At 41.9% G+C, this 19682-nt stretch overlaps 1 protein-coding gene across 1 annotated transcript; it reads right to left on the bottom strand.

The window, feature by feature from the left end:
• Positions 1-11676: 11676 nt before the first annotated feature.
• On the bottom strand, positions 11677-18776 carry LOC122003764 (protein AMEIOTIC 1-like). The gene is made up of 11 exons (XM_042558794.1): positions 18555-18776; positions 17539-17647; positions 17347-17450; positions 14546-14666; positions 14369-14463; positions 13231-14288; positions 13061-13100; positions 12813-12896; positions 12311-12677; positions 11958-12241; positions 11677-11865 (listed from the first exon to the last, which is right to left on the bottom strand). The coding sequence occupies exons 1-11, from the start codon at positions 18774-18776 to the stop codon at positions 11677-11679; spliced, it is 2673 nt and encodes an 890-aa protein (XP_042414728.1).
• Positions 18777-19682: the final 906 nt, after the last annotated feature.

Here is a 19682-nt window from a genome sequence, read left to right as displayed (position 1 = left end):
GACCCATCCGAGAGGACTAGAATGAGATGTCATTGATGTAACAGAAGGTTGTTGATTTGGCATCGATTCCTTTTTCAGTAACAAAAAAATTGTCATCTAATATGATTGACTCAGTATCCACATCATTTATCATCTTTTGTGCAGCCATCGTAGGATCTTTTGCAATAAGGTATATTACTTTGTCTTTGTCTATACCATATCTAACTCCGAAAAAATAAGGGAATGATACATTATAGAGACTTTTGCTTTCATTGTAATTCTGCAAAAAGAAGAACATAATAATTAATTTAGCATATCCATAAACGACATTATAATTTGAAAAAAAAAACTAATAATTACTAATATAGGTACCTTAATCTATTTAAGATATCATGTCTCTGTTGGATCGTGAGCACGCGAGAGAGAGGGGGTGAATCACATGTTCTTTTTTTTAAAAAAAAAACTTCTCTTTTTGTTTTGAAAAGTGAGTACACATTGGAATTAAAATACAAAAACAAAAAGTCAAAACACAAGTACACAAACGGTTTACTTGGTTCGCAATCTTTGGCGACTCCTACTCTAAAACCAAGTCCTGTGGATCTATCAATGGGTAATTTACTAAAGATCTCTTTTGGAACTACCGGAAGAGGGAATCGAGTACAAAAGAAACAGGACAAATGTAATACGCTACACCTTCATTTTCAGTAGAAATTAAGTACAGAATTTAAATTATCGTTACCCAACACTTTTCGAGGATGATCATCTTAAGCTCAGTGTTGAATGGCTCCTCAACAATAGTCAAAGGCAACAACTATTGGTGCGGTTAGCACTAACGATCTAACTCAAATTTTGATGAATGACAAAGTAGGTTAAGTTAGTTCATGATGATCTAACACTTTGACCAAGTGTGTAGGAGAAGCTCAGCTAGGTTGACGGGTCTACTGGATAGCTGGCACGAAGTCCAGACAAGTCGACGGGCTGACCGGATGTCTGGCACGAAGCTCAGCTAGGTCGACGGGCTGACCGGATAGCTGGCACGAAGTCCAGACGGGTCGACGAGCTGACCGGACGTTTGACACGAAGTTTAGACGGGTCGACGCTGACGGGACGTCTGGCAAGTAAGTTAAGGTAAGCCACTGGAAGAGAGTGACTGTGAGGGCACATCCTTGGGAAGGGAACTTAGGCGCTGATCCAACTTAGAACCATTTTAAAACTCTAAGTTGAGATCTTGATTAGATTCCAGTCTCGATGAGACGGAATCTAATTACTGTTTTTTTTATTATTGTGACTATACTACGCTAACACTTTGTTTTGCAGGGTAATTTTACATTTTACCTCGAACTAACGTTTTCGTGCAGGTTGCTGGAAAACAGAGGTCCGAGCACCCGGAAGGGATCCGGGCACCCGAGATACAAACTTTATCCCCATCGCACGTCGCCACTTGGAGCTTCATGGTTGGCTGGGCTACGTCACACTCTAGGCGCCCAGAAAGGATCCGGGCACCCGGAGCCTCTTATATAAGGAGGGTGAGCCCTGAAGCAAAGAACAATTCACTACAACGTCTTCCAACGCTTGCTCTGTCGTGCTGTGCTCCTGCGACGCTGAAGCTCCCCCGACAATGTGCTTTTTCTTTTATTTTTATTATTGTCGGTACTTCATCTCTTTTAGCATTTCCTGTACTTTTACCTTGTAACAATTTTTTCAAATTGCTAGTGGATTGCCCAACGAAAGCACTCGACGAGTGCGGGCCTTGTGTTGGACCCCGTGGATTTTTTGATGTGATCAACCAAGTTGGTTAGGTCTTGCTTTGTGTTTGATCCCTGTGTCTGAGTGTGCAGGAGCTTAGGAGTGCAGGAAGTCGAGCGGAAGACACAGCTAGCAAGAAGGACGACACGGGAAGGGAGCCGACGGGCTCGGTGCGTCCGAAGGACGAGAGAGCTGCGGAAGAGTACTCCGGTGGACAAGAAGAACGTGTGCGGCGTTCGAGGGACGAGAAGCCGGATGGAAGCCTGCTCGAGGAAGGCTGGAAATTAGGTTCGGGTGAGCCCTATTTCAGTTGGCCGAATCACCCAAACTATCGGAGCATCGGAAGCCAACGCAATGGAGCTGAAAAAGAAGCACAAGCTGGAAAACCAGCTTGAAGGCGCCTTCATGAAGCATGAAGGCGCCCTTAACATTAAGGCGCCTTCAAGCTTGATGAAGGCACCTTCAACAGGTCAGATTTGACCGTTTACGCTGTGGATAAAATTTTATCCGCTGACCGAGCTGGAGGCGCCTTGAACCATGTTAGAGGCCCCTTGGACCCTCGGGATAGAACTTCCAGGAGCTATATAAAGGCCCTTGGAGCTAGAAAATATTGATTCAACTCAGTATTAGATTTCCTAGCAACTGTTGAGCTTTCTAAGTGTGTAAAAGGCTTCTCTGCCTTCAGAGAAGGAGTTTTCTTACTGTGCTTTTCATTGCCTTGGATTAACAACCGTCTTGGTTGTAACCAAGTTAATTCCAGGTCTTCTCTATTTCTTCCTGCTTAATTGTTTTATTTTATTATTACTATTTTTGAGTTGAAAATCTGAGGAGGGTATAATCTTTATTTGCAGGCAATTCACCCCCTCTTGCCGCCCTCCGCTATACCTACAGTTGGTATCAGAGCCAGACCGTCTCAGAAGGACTAACCGCCGACTGAAGCACAACGATCAAGACGATGGCCGGAGCAAATATTCATCCTCCAAAGTTCGACGGAGATTTCGCTACATGGAAGCGAAAAATGGAGGTATTTTTTAAAACTGAATTTGATATACTTTTAGTAATAAAATATGGATATGCAACGCCGAAAGATAAAGAAGAAAACACGTGGAGCAAGAAGGAGCAAGCCGATTTTGTCGCCAACGGAAAGGCTGAGTTCCACCTGCTCAGCGTTCTGCCACCTCAGGAGGTAAATCGGATTGAAAGCTACGACTCCGTGAAAGATCTCTGGGAAAAATTCCTAGTGCTTCACGAAGGTACCTCCGAAGTGAAGCTAGCGAGGCGCGACATCCTCCGGACCCAGTTGACGAACTTCCGAATGAACCAAGGCGAGAAGGTAGCGCAACTCCAAGGGATGATTAAAGAGTTGATCACACAATTAAGCAACCTTGGAGAAGAAGTAAAGAACTGGGACTCGATCCGGTATGCGCTCAACGCCTTACCCAGAACTCCAGAGTGGGCCTCCTTAGTAGATGCGTACTACATCTCTAAGGACTTCGAGGTAAGTACTCTAGAACAATTATTTTCTACTTTTGAACTTCACGAATCTCGAGTTGCAGAACCCAATGGAGTAGAGAAGACTAGTTAGAACATTGTCTTAAAGGCAAGAATAAACGATTCTGACTCCGAAGCCTCAGTCGATGAATCTGAAGCGGTACTACTGGTAAGAGGCTTCAATAATTTTTTTAAATCTAATAAATTTAGATCTCAGACAAAGAGGCATCAGCAAAGAAAAATGACGGTTTAGTGCTACAACTGCAACGAAGAAGGGTACATCAAAGATGACTGCCCAGACTTGAAGAAAAAGGGGAAGGAGAAAGAAAAGACAAAGTACAAGAAACCAGAATCATCCAAGTACAAGAACCTGAAGGTCACTTGGTCAGATTCGTCTTCTTCCGAATCAGACGTCGAAGCCTTCTCTGGGTTAGCGATGATGGCTAACCATCTTCCCGAAGATGACTCAAGCTCCGAGATGAGCATAGATAAAGGGGGAGGAACATCAGAAGAAAAAAGCTGCAGTGAAGGGGGAGCATCACCAAGTCAGGTAAGTAAGGTGCGTAATCTAACCCCTACTCAGTCATTTCTATTTATCAAGTCTCTTTCTAAAGAGTTAGATCAATTAGAAAAAAAATGAACATTTGAAATTAGAGAATGCAAAATTGAAAAATGAAATTGAAAAATTGAATTCTGCTGCATGTTCAAGTGTTTTTCAAAAATCTAAATTAAAATTTTTAGTAAATTAAACTGATATATTAGAAAGCATCAAGGTCAACTTAAGAAAATTTCTAAAACTTATGTACCCCCTAGATTTTTAATTAACCCAGTAGGAAGAAATCTATACTGGATTCCAAAGTCTTTGATAAATTAGAATTATTAAAGTTAGAGCTTATAACGAGTAAATTAAACAATGAATTTCTTTATGAAGCTTTGTCTAAGGAAGTGGTTGTTGCTCCAATAACCAAAAAGGCCTAGTGCCTAGCTACGACTTGGAAGCTGAAATATTGAAATAAAATGTTTAATTAACTTTTTGAAAAAACATTAAACTTAAATAATGCTTTGAAAGTTTTTTTTATTTTTTTTTAATTATAAAAAATTATTTTACTTAGAAATTCTTTCTGGTAAATTCTAAAAGTCATTTCTACTTAGAATTTTTTTTTAAAATTCTATAGTTTACTTAGAAATTATTTTTTAAAATTTATTTTACTCAGAAAATTTTTCTGACTTAAGAATTTGCTAAATATTATTTTTACACCGTTTTTGCTATGATCAAAGGGGGAGAGAAAAAGGTACAAGTTTAGGGGGAGTTAGGAAAATGAAAAATTATAATTTTTAAATATTTTTCTAAACCGAGTTGTAATTTTTTTATTGCAAATTTATGCTTAACATGCATAGTTTAGTAGTTTTCTTTAAAATTACTTTTTGTTTATTTTGACCCTAACTTGAACTTGGGTTGATGCACATCAAAAAGGAGGAGATTGTTGGACCCCGTGGATTTTTTGATGTGATCAACCAAGTTGGTTAGGTCCTGCTTTGTGTTTGATCCCTGTGTTTGAGTGTGCAGGAGCTTAGAAGCGCAGAAAATCGAGCGAAAGACGCAGCTAGCGAGAAGGACGACACAGGAAGGGAGCCGACGGGCTCGGTGCATCCGAAGGACGAGAGAGCTGCAGAAGAGTACTCCGGTGGACGAGAAGAACGTGTGCGACGTTCGAGGGATGAGAAGCCGGACGGAAGTCTGCTCAATGAAGGTCGGAAATTGGGTTCGGATGATCCCTATTTCGGTTGGCCGAATCACCCAAACTATCGGAGCATCGGAAGCTAACACAATGGAGCTGGAAAAGAAGCACAAGCTGGAAAACTAGCTTGAAGGCAATTCACCCTCTCTTGCCGGCCTCCGCTGCACCTACACCTTGGAGTAGGAGTCGACCAAGGCTCTGAACCAAGTAAATTGGTTCTTGTTAGCATTGCTCTATTTTTGTTTTTTCGTTGTATACTCGCTATGATAATATTTCGATCAATATTCACCCCCTCCCCCTCTATTAAATTTCACGATCCAATAGCAACATCGTAACGGAGCAATATGAGGAAGTCAGAGCAGTCGGAACTTCAAATAGGCATGTAAAAGCTTGTAGAAGAGTTGATGATGAAGTTTTGGTCGAGCAGCTCCTTTATAGAGTGTGGAAGGCACCTTTTACAGCGCTGAAGGTGCCTTCAATGCGTAAAATCTTATCCCAAATAGTTCACTTCTTATCGTCGATGAAGTCTGATTTTATTTGATGGAAGGTGTCCTCCAAGCTTTCAAAAGCCTCTTACATGAACAATACTGAAGGCGTTTTCAAAGCTCTCGAAAGTAACTTGGGTATTATTCACCTGAGGCACTTTGTGCTCATTTTCCCCTGTAAAATGTATTAGTCCAATACAAAAATATCTAATCTACAAAACAAAGTTAGTACAATAATAATGAGTAGTAATAATTAGTTCCTGTCCTTTCAGAACAAGAAACTAATCAATATCTCAGTTTAGGGATTCATAGTGAATCTAAACTGGATCGGCGCTTAAAGTCCAAACTTGCAATCTATTGATTAGCCTCTCGACCCACTAGGTATTCACCCAGTTGTTAGGTTCTTAGACCCAACTGGATTTCGGCCAGCTGTCTGGTCCCGCGGACCAAGCCGAACTTTTCGGTAGATATCAAGTCGGTCCTTTGACCTATCTGGGCTTCACACGAACTATCGGGTCCTCAAACCTAGTTGGGGTTCATCCTAGTGTCAGGTCCCCTAAACCCGTCAGCCCCTGCAAGCTCGATAAATGCATTAGATTACAAAAACACATAACTTAACTCACTTTTCATTTATCAAAATCTAAGTTAAATCATTAGTGTAAATTGTACCAACAGTCTCTTCATAAGCCATCTTCTTTTCAACATCATTCCAAGTACAACCACTTTGCCTACACATTTCATTGATAGCGGGGAATTTTCTCTTTAAAGTTTTGATCTTAGATTCAATGTGATTGACAAATTTTGTGAAAGTTAGCAAGTTTTGAATCATAATTTTTCTTATCTTGACCATGTAGTTGTTCTTGAACCCTCCATCTATTTTCAAAGAGGATCGGTTGTTATATCCTACAAACATCTTATTAATGTCAGCTCTCCTCTTCCGTCTAGAAAACTTTATTTTTTCCACTTCCTCGTGCTGCATTTTTTCCCATAGATTCCTTAAGATTACTCCTCATCCTACAATGAAATTATAATAATATCAAATCAGTTTGAAAGAATGTTAATGACACATAAAACATCAAGCTACTAACTTTCACAATAGGAACCTATTGATGTAAGCTGCAAATATGCAAGTACACAGTAAAGGTAGGCCTCCAAAATAGAAGGGTATCTAAATGCAAAAATAGTAATATCACTCAAAGTAATAACAACAAAATTAATGCCTTACTTTATTAGTTGCTCATAATTAACCAAATTGGTTAAATCATTCTCATCACACCGAAACAATATATAAAGGAAAAAAGGGATGGTCGGCCATAATCTCAAGCAAATGAACAGATTCTCATACCAACTATAAATTAAATACATTACTTCAACAAAGTGTTTGACAATAATATGGCTCTAATTCCTTTATGCACTTGTTACCAAGAGAAAACTTGAAAACCTATCTCCATCATAGCATTTGTACTCTATTTACAAGCAACAGATGAACACCCAGACACATCAACAAAGTAAGCTATGACTTGTATTTTCTATTTTTATGTATGCACATCCGACAAATTAAAAATCAATGTTAACTTGTCGTAACGATAAATCTAAAAGAGAAGGAAAGATCTCTGTCGTTGGCACCTGTTTTTACTGGAACTCGATGGTGTAGAAAAGTAGCAAGGGCATGAAATCTTCGGTGTCCGACCTAGAGATGGAGACAATTATGGCGGTGGGTAACTTGTCAAATATTCTTAGCGGCAGCTCCGCAATGTCCAGCTTCGACAGAAGCCTTATGTAGTAGAGCGTGATTTCCGACAGAGGGAGACTGGAAGGGGAGCAAAAGAGCAGAAAGAATAACCGGGAGGAGATAAGAGAAGGGGACGGAGAAAGGGGGCGCGACCAAGAGGAAGAGAAGGAGGAGGAGGAGGAGGAGAAGAAGAATGGAGGAGGATGCTCAAGCGGGTGGGGAATAATAGGGGCGGAGAAGAGGTTTGAGTAGAGAAGAGGCTCGGGCGGCTTGGGGTTGGGCTGCTCGAAAAAAATAAAGGAAAAAATGAGTTTAGTGATAACCAAGGAGGATGGGTTATGAAATCAAGGGTATCAGATCCTTATTCTGATTCTGATTCTTGTCTACCAAACACCAAGAATGGGAATGAAATAAATTTCATTCTCATTTTAGCCTTCTAAACCTGCCTACCAATCACCCCCTCAATTTAAGCCCAAATTGAATCAATTTAAATCCATTTAGTCAAGATCCAATAACACATTAATTGATAGCCCGGGTATGGTTGAGTTGTCTACTACAAGTAGATATTACTATAATAGTTAAGGGGTCGAATCTCGGTAAAATTAAGAAAAATACCCTCCTCATAATAGTCAATTGTAACTTTTCGATTTATCTCCACAATGGGGCTAGTCGTGTGAGGTCGATGGGATGGGAGATTCCATATTTTGTTACAAAAACACATTAATTGATATTCGCGATTTATCTCCCTTCACATAATTTGATAACGGATTGTGAGAGGTGCTTGCGATAAGCATAATCATCTTTTTGCTACAATAATATATTAATTGATGTTCTAGGGGATATCCGAGTTGGTTATCATAGGGAAGATTTGTAGAAATTAGCATGGGTTGATTCTTGATAAATCCGGCAGAAATTACCCTCTCATGTGGTGGTTTGCTCGATTTTCTGATTTACTTCTGAATAGATGATTTTAGGGTTGACTATGTCAGACGTCTGGGATCAACATATGACCTTTGATAGAAATAACACATTAATTGATTGCTTCAATAACATGTTAATTGATGATAATAAGTTTGGTATGTCTGTGAGACAGTGAGGGGTCGATTCTCATGCAAAGTGCACATACTATGATTGAATTTTTGGTGACGCTTGGGAGTCATATCAAGAGCTATCGTTCTTTTCTAAATTTAGTTAGTGGATAAAATATAAGACTGAACTATCTATCCCAGATAATCGAATGGTAAGATCTGAATATCTGATATATAAAAATAACACATTAATTGAGCCTCTGGGGGTTATGATGTTATGGTAAAAGGTGGGACTGGTTCCCTAAGCAATGAGAGTTCAAATCTTACCCATAACACATTACTTCTATGATGCGTTTGATTGGAGGTTATTCTTAATAACCTTGATTATTCATCTAATGTTATTAACAAAAACTCTGTTTAATTTAGGTAATCAACGATTCGTAGGAATGAAAGATGCCCATTACATCACTAAAATGTCAGCAAAAGGGTAATCTGATTTCCTTGGAAGGCTAAGGCTTTTCTTCATTCTGGGGTTAACAACAAAATTTTACCAAAATTAGCCTTGTGGTTCTACATGCGAAGGAGAGCGGGCGGTTGTCTACCTAGGCTAGGAAGGAGTGAAGGCAAGGAGGGCATACTAAGGGGACGACTCATTCTGCACTGGATTACTGGCGATCGAAAGCTTATGAGGTTTGAATTGGAGTCTCTCCCTCTTCGATTTCTCTTTCTGATTAAAGATTGATCTCATCTTTTGCTTTTGCTTTTTGCATGTCTGTATAGATCCCCGAAAGCTGGCTATCTACAACCATTATAGTATGGAGGGACTCAAGTGCCAGATCCCACCACGGGGCATCGGTGGTACAAGAAGCGCCACCTTTTTCCTCTAGCGGTGGGGATGGACCAACCTCACTTAGGTTCAATTACAAGAACGCCGATGATATTTTTGCAGAATACTATGGGTTTTCCAGCCTATTTGGTGGAATGAGTGGTGACGGCGCTAGCACCAGGCCTAGATCAAAGTATGATTAAAATATCTTTGGCTCTACCTTTGGTGCGACATGGAAGGGTGCATCGTAGAAGGCAACCCCCATTAAGAAGCTGTTGTCGTGCAACCTCGAGGAGTTGTGCAAAGGGATTACCAAAAGATGAAAATCTCTAGAAATATTTTAGCTACTAGTGGGTAAGCTTTTACGGGAGTTGACTTGCCTTCTAGACTGATATTAAGTTTATTCAATCAATTTGGATCATTATGTTAATAGTACTCTATCTTCTGTATTCATGTTTTGTAGGACAATAGTGATTGTGGAAGAAATCTTAACAATCGATGTGCAACCAGGATGGAAGAATGGGGCAAAAAATAATATTCCCAACAAAAGAAAATGAATCACCAAATGTAGTTCTTGCATATATTTGTGAATGTAAACATAAATATTTATCCTCTTGTTCGTCTTTAATATCTCATCACTGCTCCGTTTGAGACAATCAACCTTATGTTTAGAGGCGATGATAATGATCTCAGTTTCAAAATACTAAACATATTGAGATTTTGTTTTACTAAGGATAATAAAGTAAAATCAAATAAGTTTTATTGTATTACTTGAATTGAACCAAACGACGTTAGGTTATATTTTATTCTTCGTAACTTTAGTTATGTGATTATCTGATAATCATATAACCAAGATTATCAATGATAACTTGAATCAAACATAACCTAAGGTGTCATATCATGAGTTGTCATGTTTTTTTTGGATTTACTTGATAGGTGAAATATAGGACTGAACTATCTACTTTAGGATAATCTAATTGTTAGATCTGAATATTTAGTATATAAAGACCTTTTGCATGAGAGCTATGGTATGATGGTAAAAAATGGAGCAGACTCGTTAGACAACGAGAATTCAAATTTTATCCATGACAAATTACACCTAGCAAGTTTAAAAATTGTGATATTAGGCGACAAGATTTATCTCTACTGTTCCATTTAGTTGGATTATAAAGAAAATAACACATTCCCGATTTACTTGGATTATAAAAAAAATAACAAATCCCACGGACGGTGTGATGATAAGAAGGTAACGATGATTCAAATCTCAAATTAACGATAGTTCAAAGTATTTCGAGTTTAAAGTGATGTTGAAGGACCATGTCAGGACCAGATGAGCTTTTCGGATTTACATGATGGATCATGACATGTAACGACCAAATACCTGGATAAAACAAAAAAAAACATTAATTGAACTCGATAAGGCCTCAATATTAATGTTGATTTGGGTCGGATTTAACACAATTAAATCAATTCTAACTCGACCCAATTTGAGTTCCACTTGATTCACATTTAATCATATATCGACTTTAGAATGCCCATAATATTGATCATTAATATCTCTGACAGCGAGTTAGTGACCATTCACGGGAAGATTTATTGTATTCAAGATAAGATTGAGTTCATTTTTTTTAACGGTTAAATCTTTCTTCGTATGATCCCGACTCTTTTCAACCGACGAAGAGCAAATATCACTACGAGAGTCGAACCTTTTTTCGATCGTGACGGCTGCTGTTGTCTTGAAATGAGAATGAGGCCAAGTTTTCTTTTGGCTGCCAGATTTCTCTCTCGTAACAATTCTTATTTCAACGTTGGCTCAACTTACTGAAAGTTTATCTACTCTTCCACGAGATCATTAGTACTGCACCTCACCAAGAAAATCAGTCACTATAGTAATATTTCTTATTAAAGTTATCAGTGATGGGATTCAGACAGGAGTCGCTTGACACTATATATTGTAATTATTAAGTCACTTCCTCTTGTGTGTCTCACATAATTAATCAACTAAAATATTTAACCTTTTTTAATGAATAGATGATAATTAGGTTTTCCCATGAACTTATCGGACTAATATATATTAAAATATGTCAGGTAGAGATTACGAAACTTGTCTTCTGGTGAAAAATCCGTAGAATTATTTTGTCGACTGGTGCATACACTGCTGCCCCCGGTTCTCTGCAAGCATGACATTACCAACCCAGTTACCTGGAACAAACTGCAGTTTCATTTTGCCTTTTCCTTGTTCTGCTATATATAGGCTTTTGCTGTACCATCTTTCATTATCATTCCCATATATTCGTTCGTTAATCGAACTATACTTAATCATCTGTTCTTATATCAATTAACTATCCCGCTCAAGATTTTTTTTTTCCATCGCTAACACATATACTAAACGTAAAGATTGCATGCATATTATATGTAGTACTGTCAGTAGTTTTGCTTGCCATGGCCTCTCACAAGCTTCATACACAAATATCAATCGGCGCCAGATTGCATCTGACGACAGAGGCATAAGCAAAAGCTTACAACCTAAAGAAAAATGAAAGGAAATTGTGTGTATGCATATTCTTCAAATTAATAGCCGTAATTATTACTAGAGAAGTGAAGGTAGAGTACTAGCAGTGCATCTCCGCGTCACAATTATCGAGGCTGCTTATGGGTAGAGGGTGGTGGCCGTCGATGGCGGGGCGAGGGCGAGATCAGTGGTGACGCTGCCTCTTCCTCCCTTGTCCCTGTGCGCTGCGTCCCACGAAGCCATGGCAGCTGCCAACTCTGCTCTGTTGTTCCCCTCCACGCCAACAAGCATCGCTGGTGGCGACGTCGACGTTGTCTGCGCCCACACCTGCTGTAACACCGTGTCAGAGAGTCCCGACAAACATTCTCTCTAATTTCTTCTATTAATTATTATTACGCAGCGGACAGATCAGTACGTACGCGAGCCACCGTGTGGTGGTACACCACGGAGGCAGGATAGAGGCCGTAGGAGCCGCCTGCTTGCTGCAGGTGGTGGAAGTGGGCGGCAGGAGGTGCCGGCGTGGGGACCGTCATGATCTCAGAAGGGCGTGCTGTCATAGCTGGCCGAGCAGCGGACGTCGGTGATGGCAGAAGCAGCAGCCTGGGCGCAGAGGTGGCCGACGAGGCCGAGTGAGGGGTCGGCACGCCGCTGCCCATCAGCATCATGTGCTCTTCGATAGTCGACACCGCGGCGGCGGACGCGGGCACGATTGTGTTTGGAATCACCAAGGACGTCGGAGGCGCCTCTCCGCCGCCGCCAACGTTGCTGCTCCACATGTCCGGCCACAGAAACGTCCCCTGAGGCTTGCATATCCGGAAGCCACTCCGGCGAGACGTCACCTTCTTACTGTTCGTGGTGGCGCTGTTCTTGGTTTTAGTACTTGTCCTGTTGCTGCTGGAGATGACGGTGTCGTTTGTGGAGCTGATGGTGATGCCGGAATAATAATTAGCGGCCTTCACTTTCTCCTCCTCGGTTGTCCCGTCGTCATGGTCTATCATCTCCATGTTCTTCAAATTCTCCTCTTGCTTCGACGTTCCGCTGTCATGATCTTCACCGCACTGCAATCCCTTGTCTACTCTTATCGCCTCCATGGCCACTTTCTTATTCTCTTTCTCCTCTCTCAGCTGAAGGATCTCTTCCTGAGTGCAAATAAATTAAATGCATTGCATTAGCAAGCAATCAGAACTAGAAGGAGAACAACCGCCGCTGGCCGGAATGTGTCCAAAAAAAAACTAATGAAATTAAAGAAATGAGATAGATAGAACAATTCGTACCTTCAAGAGGTGCATAAAATTTGTGAGGTTATTTATTTCTTCTTCATATCTCTGATTCCTCTCCACCCAGCACTTGTAATTTTCCTGTGAATTCAACGTGAAGATTAGTATACTAAGATCTAGTGTTGAGTAATATCTTGCAGAATTACAAATTAATAGCGGAGAAAAAAAAGTTAAATCTGGTAATTATTGATCATATCCCTGTAATTAAAAATGTATTGCTTTAGAGATAGTGCTTCTTTACTCACATTATCCACGTTCTTCAGTGACCATAGCTGATTGATTTCCCTGTAATAATTAATAGCCATCGAGCAGTTCAAATTAATGATCAATGAAGAAGAACCCGTTCCGGTTTGTTAAAAGCATCAGGTGAAGAACTAATCATGATTTATAATTAATGTAGAAATCCAAAAAGAACCTCTTGAGAGTTGCTATTTCCTCTTTGAGTTGTGTTTTTGACTTGCAGTCACCGCCGCAGGGGCAATCCGACATGGCGTCACCGGGCTTCCACCCCGGCGGTGGCACCCAGTAGGTGTCAGACACGCCGGCCATCTTGCGAACGTCCACCAAGTCTGCCGGTTCCAACCAATACTCCATTGCGCCCTCCGAGTTGTGCCGCCGCCGGAATCGTTCGGCGCCGTTCGTCACTACCTTGCCTGCCATGTGTTTGAGGAGATGGTCCAGGAGTCCCGTGTCGCCGATGTGCTTCCTCGCCTCCTCCCTCAGCGTCTGCCGCATTATGGGCTTCCCTAGAGCGGCCCCCTTGGTCTTCATAATCTCCAGCAGCTTCAGCTCCGCCGCTTCATACCTCTCCGTCGACCAGCGGTCCTTCGTCCCCTTCCCGTATTGCCGCTCTTCCCCACTCCTTTTCTTATCAGTGTTCCTCTTGACGGCTCCTGTCTGTCGCTTCTCCGGCCACTTTTTCTCATTTTTCTTTCCTTTTTTCTTCTTCTTCTTATTCTTCTTCTCATCTTCAGCAATCTCCCGCTTCCTTTTCCTCTCACTCTGCTCCTCTTCAACGTCATCTTGTACATCTTCCTCAACTTCCTCTTCATGCCCATCCACCGACATCTCCGCCTGCCGGTGCCTTCCTATGTACTTGACTTTCCTTCGTATCCCCCACTGGACGAGGCCAGAGCACTTGATCATGGTTAAGAGGCAGTGCCCCACGACTGACTCTCCCTCGCCGGCCTCTTCTTCCTGCGGGGCTACGGATTCGCTAGTTATCACCGGCGTCGGAGAATGTTCGTGGAGGTTAGGACACGACAACCAGAAGCTCTCCAAGTGCTTCTGCTCTTCAACCTCCGACGGCGACACCAGCCGCCAAAGTATCCTTCCCGCTTGGTTGGAGCTCATGACGAACCTCTCGTCCAGCTCTGGGTCGCGGCCGGTCTCCGGCGATAGCGCGAAGTAGTTACGCAACGCGAGCGTGCTCGGGAAGCTCACCGTGACCTCCAGCCTCGTCGCCTCGCTTACCTGCGTCCCAAGCGCATAATATGTAAATCAATGCTACCAAATGTACGTGATACACGAAAAGGGACTCGAAATCCCGACACCTTTACGACTCGGATGGCTTTAAGCTGGATTGGGGACTTGGGAGGAAGCTTTTCGTGATCAATTTCGAAGAAGGCGCCTAGCTGGAACTCCGTTCCTGGATGAAAAAGATTAAACAAATTTGAACTGCAAGTGCATAAAAAGATGTCACTGTGAAGAATGTTGAAGAAGAATCGTACCATTGCAAAGGGATGCATGGCCAGAATTGGCTTCGGGCGGCTGCTGCTTGCTTAAAGCCCACTTACCTTTCCGCTCCTTGGACGTCGATGAATCATTCCTCTTCGAGTAATAATACTTCACCTGTTGTCGCAAACAAGCAATTTCTTTACTCACCGTATCATTTCCTTTTATGGAACAAATCAAGTCGAAATACTAATACCTTTTGACACAACGCATTGAACAAAAAATAAATAATTATGAAAAAACAATGCAGTCCTAGTCTAGAACGAAGGTACAAAAATGGGTGTGTTCTACATGAGCGGAGTTCTTTATTGCACGAGTGTTGTCATGATGATTATCAAAAGGAATCGCGCGCCGCGCTCTCACTTTTCAGTTTGGTCGCGGCTCAGGAAGGGAATATGCGATCTACACGTCGTGATAACGACCTCCTTCGCTCTTTACCTGCGAATTGGAACGCCCGATCGCTCTGGATCGGCCATGGATCTTGATCGACGGTCTCGATATGAACAACAGAAGATTCGATGGAGAAACAAAAGGGAGATCTTTTTTCCCCTCGAGAGAGAGTGAGAGAAGGAGATGGCGAGAGAGAGATAGAGGATACCTTACTTGGCTCGGCCGAGAAAGCAGGGACGGCAGTGACGACTTCCATGCTCTTGCTTCACTCTGCTACGACGGTTCTCTTTTTTTTTCCTTCTGATTTACTTCAGCTGGATAGTTTGGAGAAGGAACAAAGCAACTTTTGTAATTACTATCCCTACAAGAATCACAGAAAACAAAAGGAGATCAGACTGTGAAAAGAACCAGATTGATGCTCTTGCCAAAGAATGGTCGATCAAAGATCACAAAGAAGCCACATCTTGACTTGTGATTGCTAAGGAAGAAATTAATGGAAACCAGCTGAAAAGTAATGTATTGTAGCAAGTTTTGGCATTTGTAGTGCTTTCTTTGAGCACAAATTTCCTGTTCCTCACTTCCCTTAATAATATAGTGGATAACACCAGCCGATCCACGGCATTACATGGGTCGAAAACAAAATAAAAACTCAAATTGTGTAATCAACGTAACTAGTAGATGCAGTCTGTTAACTGTAAGATGGTTCCGGAGCGGATCACAAATTCACTGATGGAATGGATAAAATCTATGAAAACGGTGCGATCTATCTATTACGTCAAAGCAAATGCCAAAAAGAACAATATGGACATTTTCTGTAGAGAGATCGATCTGACTCAAGCTGAACGCTACCGAGGACAGTACATTTCCATCAATCAAGTCACGCGAAACCAAAATGAGCAAAGATCGGGAATCAAAGAAGGCTTGAACGAAGAGAAATCGATCGAAAAGTGGTTGAAATCGTGCTTAAAATGAGTGTTGGAGAGGAGAAATACCACTGAAAGAATCAATCTTGGGAGCTGCTTCCTCGATTTGGATGGAAAAAGCCCGATCTCTTCTCTCCAGGTCACTCCTTCCTCTCCTCCACTCGACCACTAGAAGCTTCGTGGAGAGGAAGACGACTCTGCTCTCTAACAAACGGGACTCTCGAAGACGAGGTGTGGAGGTCGTTATAAGGAGCAACGCAGCCACTTTGCCAACTTTCATACACTCAACCAAGTAAAATACCCGTTTTTCATTGGTCAGAATCTATGGACCCCAACCCAGCTTCGATGAGTCAGCAAGGAGGATTATTACGGTTTAAACTAACGGGACTGAGTGGACCGCCGAGGTGTGATGAATGATGATTACGTTAGACACGTGTTTCTCAGACGCTCTCACGTACGCAGCAGTGAAGTGATGACTTTGTCCTATTCCTTTGAGATATCTACGACTTTACCCTTCCCAACGCTTTTCTTCTGTGCGCCATTTTACAAATATTTGATTATTTTTATCCTGAGTATATTAATTTGTTAATTATTTATTATATCGAATCTAAGATGATTTAAACTAATATCACTTGTTAATTACAATCATTCCAAATCTATTATCACTGGAAAAAAAATCATTAACTCACCAATATGTAAGGAAGAGCTAAAACTGCAGATCCAATGCACATATCACATCAAATAAAACAGTCGAAAGGTTTCAAACTAAGTGAAATACATGAACAATTTACATTTCACAATCACATTATCACCTGGTAGCATCCAACAATACCATCTGAAATTGATTATAGTTAATTTACAAAAATTTAACATCATTATACCTAGAAAGCAAAAGAAAAAAAAAAAAGGTGTGCTGATACTCCGAGCACAATTTTGCTTTGTTGTTAAACTGCTTTACATGATATAGCTTCAAGTATGTTTCACAGACAAAATTTGAGGTAGAAAATATAAATATTTGATTCAATATTCCTCAAAATAATTATAAATTGTATCATCTTTCTTGGATTTGCGCCTGGTGAGCAGGGTCTTAAGCAATTTTTTGTCTTTGCTTGGATTCTGCTCGCTATCTTTTTGGTCATTCCTTTCAGCATGCAGCTTCATTGATTCTGATTTCTTAGTCTGTGAAGGATATTGCAGAAAAAGAAAATTTAAACATTATATTGCAAAGAAATTTGAAGAAACAACAAAGAAAATTTTCATTTCGATGCAAATGTGGGGACGGAACATTAGTTTTTGAGAAAACAAGCCAAACAACTTTTAGCAGAGAATAGCATGGGAAAATATTACTTCCTTGGCATTTCGCAAAGTTTCTCAAGTTATCAGCACATGATTAGGTTCCCATTTTAAGGCTCCAAAACGAGCTATGAAGAGTTCAAGTGCGTGCAAGAATCATTTTAAGTTTTAAATTAGTGGCATTTTGCTACCTGTTGCATGTTGAATGATGAGTTGAGAGTTTTTGGTCTTATTGCAAGCGATCCAGACCTTGCTAATGGATTAGACACTGGAACTGGTGATGGTGCTCTTTTATCTGAATATGGAATTAGAAACATATTGTTAAGTCGCAACTAATTTCTGTAAGTTGAATTTGATCCCAAGGATGTAATCTGAACTAGTACCAGGTCTGAAGTATTTTCCAAATGCTGTGAAGGCGAAGGAGAACGGAGTTTCCAAGGAGATACTGAACGTGCTCGTACGGAAGGAGATTTCGAAATGGTATGCGTCTTCCTGGTTAATGCATTTCACAGGAACCTCAAATTTGTAGGAGTGAAAGCTCATGTATTTAGAGTTAAATTAAAAATTTGATACGAGTACCTAAGTGAAGGTGCTTTATCCAGTGTTGGTTTTTGAACTGTAGAGATGGCAAAGATTGGTTTAATCAGCACTTGGAAAGTTAACAGTGATGAACTATTAATGTTTGACAATTGTTGTAGCACATCAAACTTTACCAGATTGAAACTTGACTGATTCAGTCCTATCGGTTGATGGGGTCCCCTAGTCGAACGGTAGCCTGGGGGCACTATTTTGACTTTCTATGTGGCGCTGATCTTCTGTGGGGTGGGATCCCATGGCTCTATCTAAATCATCGGATCACATGACTCCCCCTCAAGTCTAGTCGAAAGAAGCTGCAAGTCCGACTGACTGGACAAGTAGTCTGGATATCGATTGGCCGATCGGCCCTGATGCTAGTTGGACCTCGATCGATTTGTGCAGGACCGATCTCCTGAGCCACTCGGTGATCCAATGGTTTGCACTTGGGAAGTTTCTTCTTTGGCGCCTTTGGAGGGGCACGGACCGTGCGTCCAAATGATGACGTCGCCCGAATTTCCTCGGAATTCGTGCAAATCCCCTCCATTAAGATCGAGCACGAGCCCATGCCTAATAATGGCGCCTCTTAAGTGGTCCTGTAGGAGCACGCCACGCGTCACCGCCGTAGTCGCCGCACGTCCGAGGTGACAACTACTGATGTTACGTTTGGCAGTTTGAATTCGACGGTTGGATTGGTACTTCGGTTCCCGTGACCTAGATCCGACGGCTCCGGCCGACTGAATCAATCTTTATAAAGTCGTGACGCCGCCTCTATCTTCACTTAATGTCTTCTTCCCCGATAGCTGTTGGCGGTGTTTGGTGCAACCAGTGCTCCGACGACCTTGTTCTCCTCGGCGGCGATCTTTTTGCTCCTGTAAGCTCCTCTCCTGTCCCTCGATCCTTTGTAGTTCTTCTCGCTGCCTAGCGGTTTTCCCGTGTCCCTTTTGTGTGTCCACCTTTTTTCGTCGAATCTGTTTTCTGGCTTCCCGACAATGGTCAGTTCTTCACAGCCGTTGAACCCCTCACCTGGGCTCTGGTACTCCACCATGAAGACCAGGTTCGATGAGGGTGACCTTGAAGCACTTAGGAACACCCTTGGAATCCCCTACGATCATGAGATTATTTTGGCTTCTTCGGCTGATCGGCCAAATTACCCGCCGATTGGTGCTTCTGCTTATTCCGAGACCAGTTTGTGGCCAACCTGTGGTTTCCCATCCACCCCTTCATTATTGAAGTTTGTAATTACTTCCACGTCCCTCTTCCATAGCTCGTCCCTAACTCCTTTCGCCTTCTATGCGGCGTTGTCGTGCTATTCCGGCTGCACGACATTCCTTTGACCCCGCGAGTCTTTCATTACTTTTATTATCCCAAGCAGTCTGAGCTGGGGACTTATCTCTTTCAGTCTTGGATCGGTCTGATATTTTTTGATAAGATGTCCACTTCAAATAAACACCGGAAGGAGTACTTTTACTTTCTGAGACTCCCCGAGCGGCTCAGCTTCCGGACCCAATGGCAGATCGGACTACCACCTCAGCCAGACCTGAAGAAGTATAAGAGCCGACCTGATTACCTTCATATCGCAAACATGCTAGCCGGGTAGAAGTACGATATCCACAGGCTACTGCACGAGGGCGTCATGTATATCTTTGGGCTGAGTCCGATTCGCACGATGCTCCCGAACGGCTTAGGTATGAGATTTCTTGGCACTCTTCCTTTGAATCTAACTGATTTGCTTTCTCTCTCTTGCAGCCAAAACCATGATGCGAGCACGCATGGCCGGCTTGACGAAGTTGAGGGGCGCTGAGATCGAAGCGGCGGCTGCTAAAGAAATGGCGAGCCTCGGCCTGGCGTCGGTTGGCTCTCATGAGGGCACTCAAGCTGAGAGCGAGGAGCCCTACCACCATTTAGATGGCCAGTATTGAAGAAGTGGTCGCACTGCCTCCCACTCTTGAAG

This window comes from Zingiber officinale, chromosome 1A, assembly GCF_018446385.1.
Source record: "Zingiber officinale cultivar Zhangliang chromosome 1A, Zo_v1.1, whole genome shotgun sequence".
Lineage (NCBI taxonomy): Eukaryota > Viridiplantae > Streptophyta > Magnoliopsida > Zingiberales > Zingiberaceae > Zingiber > Zingiber officinale.
The sequence above is the reverse complement of the archived record's forward strand: the minus strand, read 5'-3'. Positions and strand labels throughout refer to the sequence as shown.

Coding starts and splice junctions, on each gene's coding strand:
- LOC122003764 (XM_042558794.1), bottom strand. CDS start 18,776: ATGGTGGAGTACCAGAGCCCAGGTGAGGGGTTCAACGGCTGTGAAGAA. Junction 14,289..14,368: donor AAGCCATCCGAGTCGTAAAG/GTGTCGGGATTT, acceptor CTTGGGACGCAG/GTAAGCGAGGCGACGAGGCT. Junction 12,897..13,060: donor CACTGAAGAACGTGGATAAT/GTGAGTAAAGAA, acceptor TTGAATTCACAG/GAAAATTACAAGTGCTGGGT.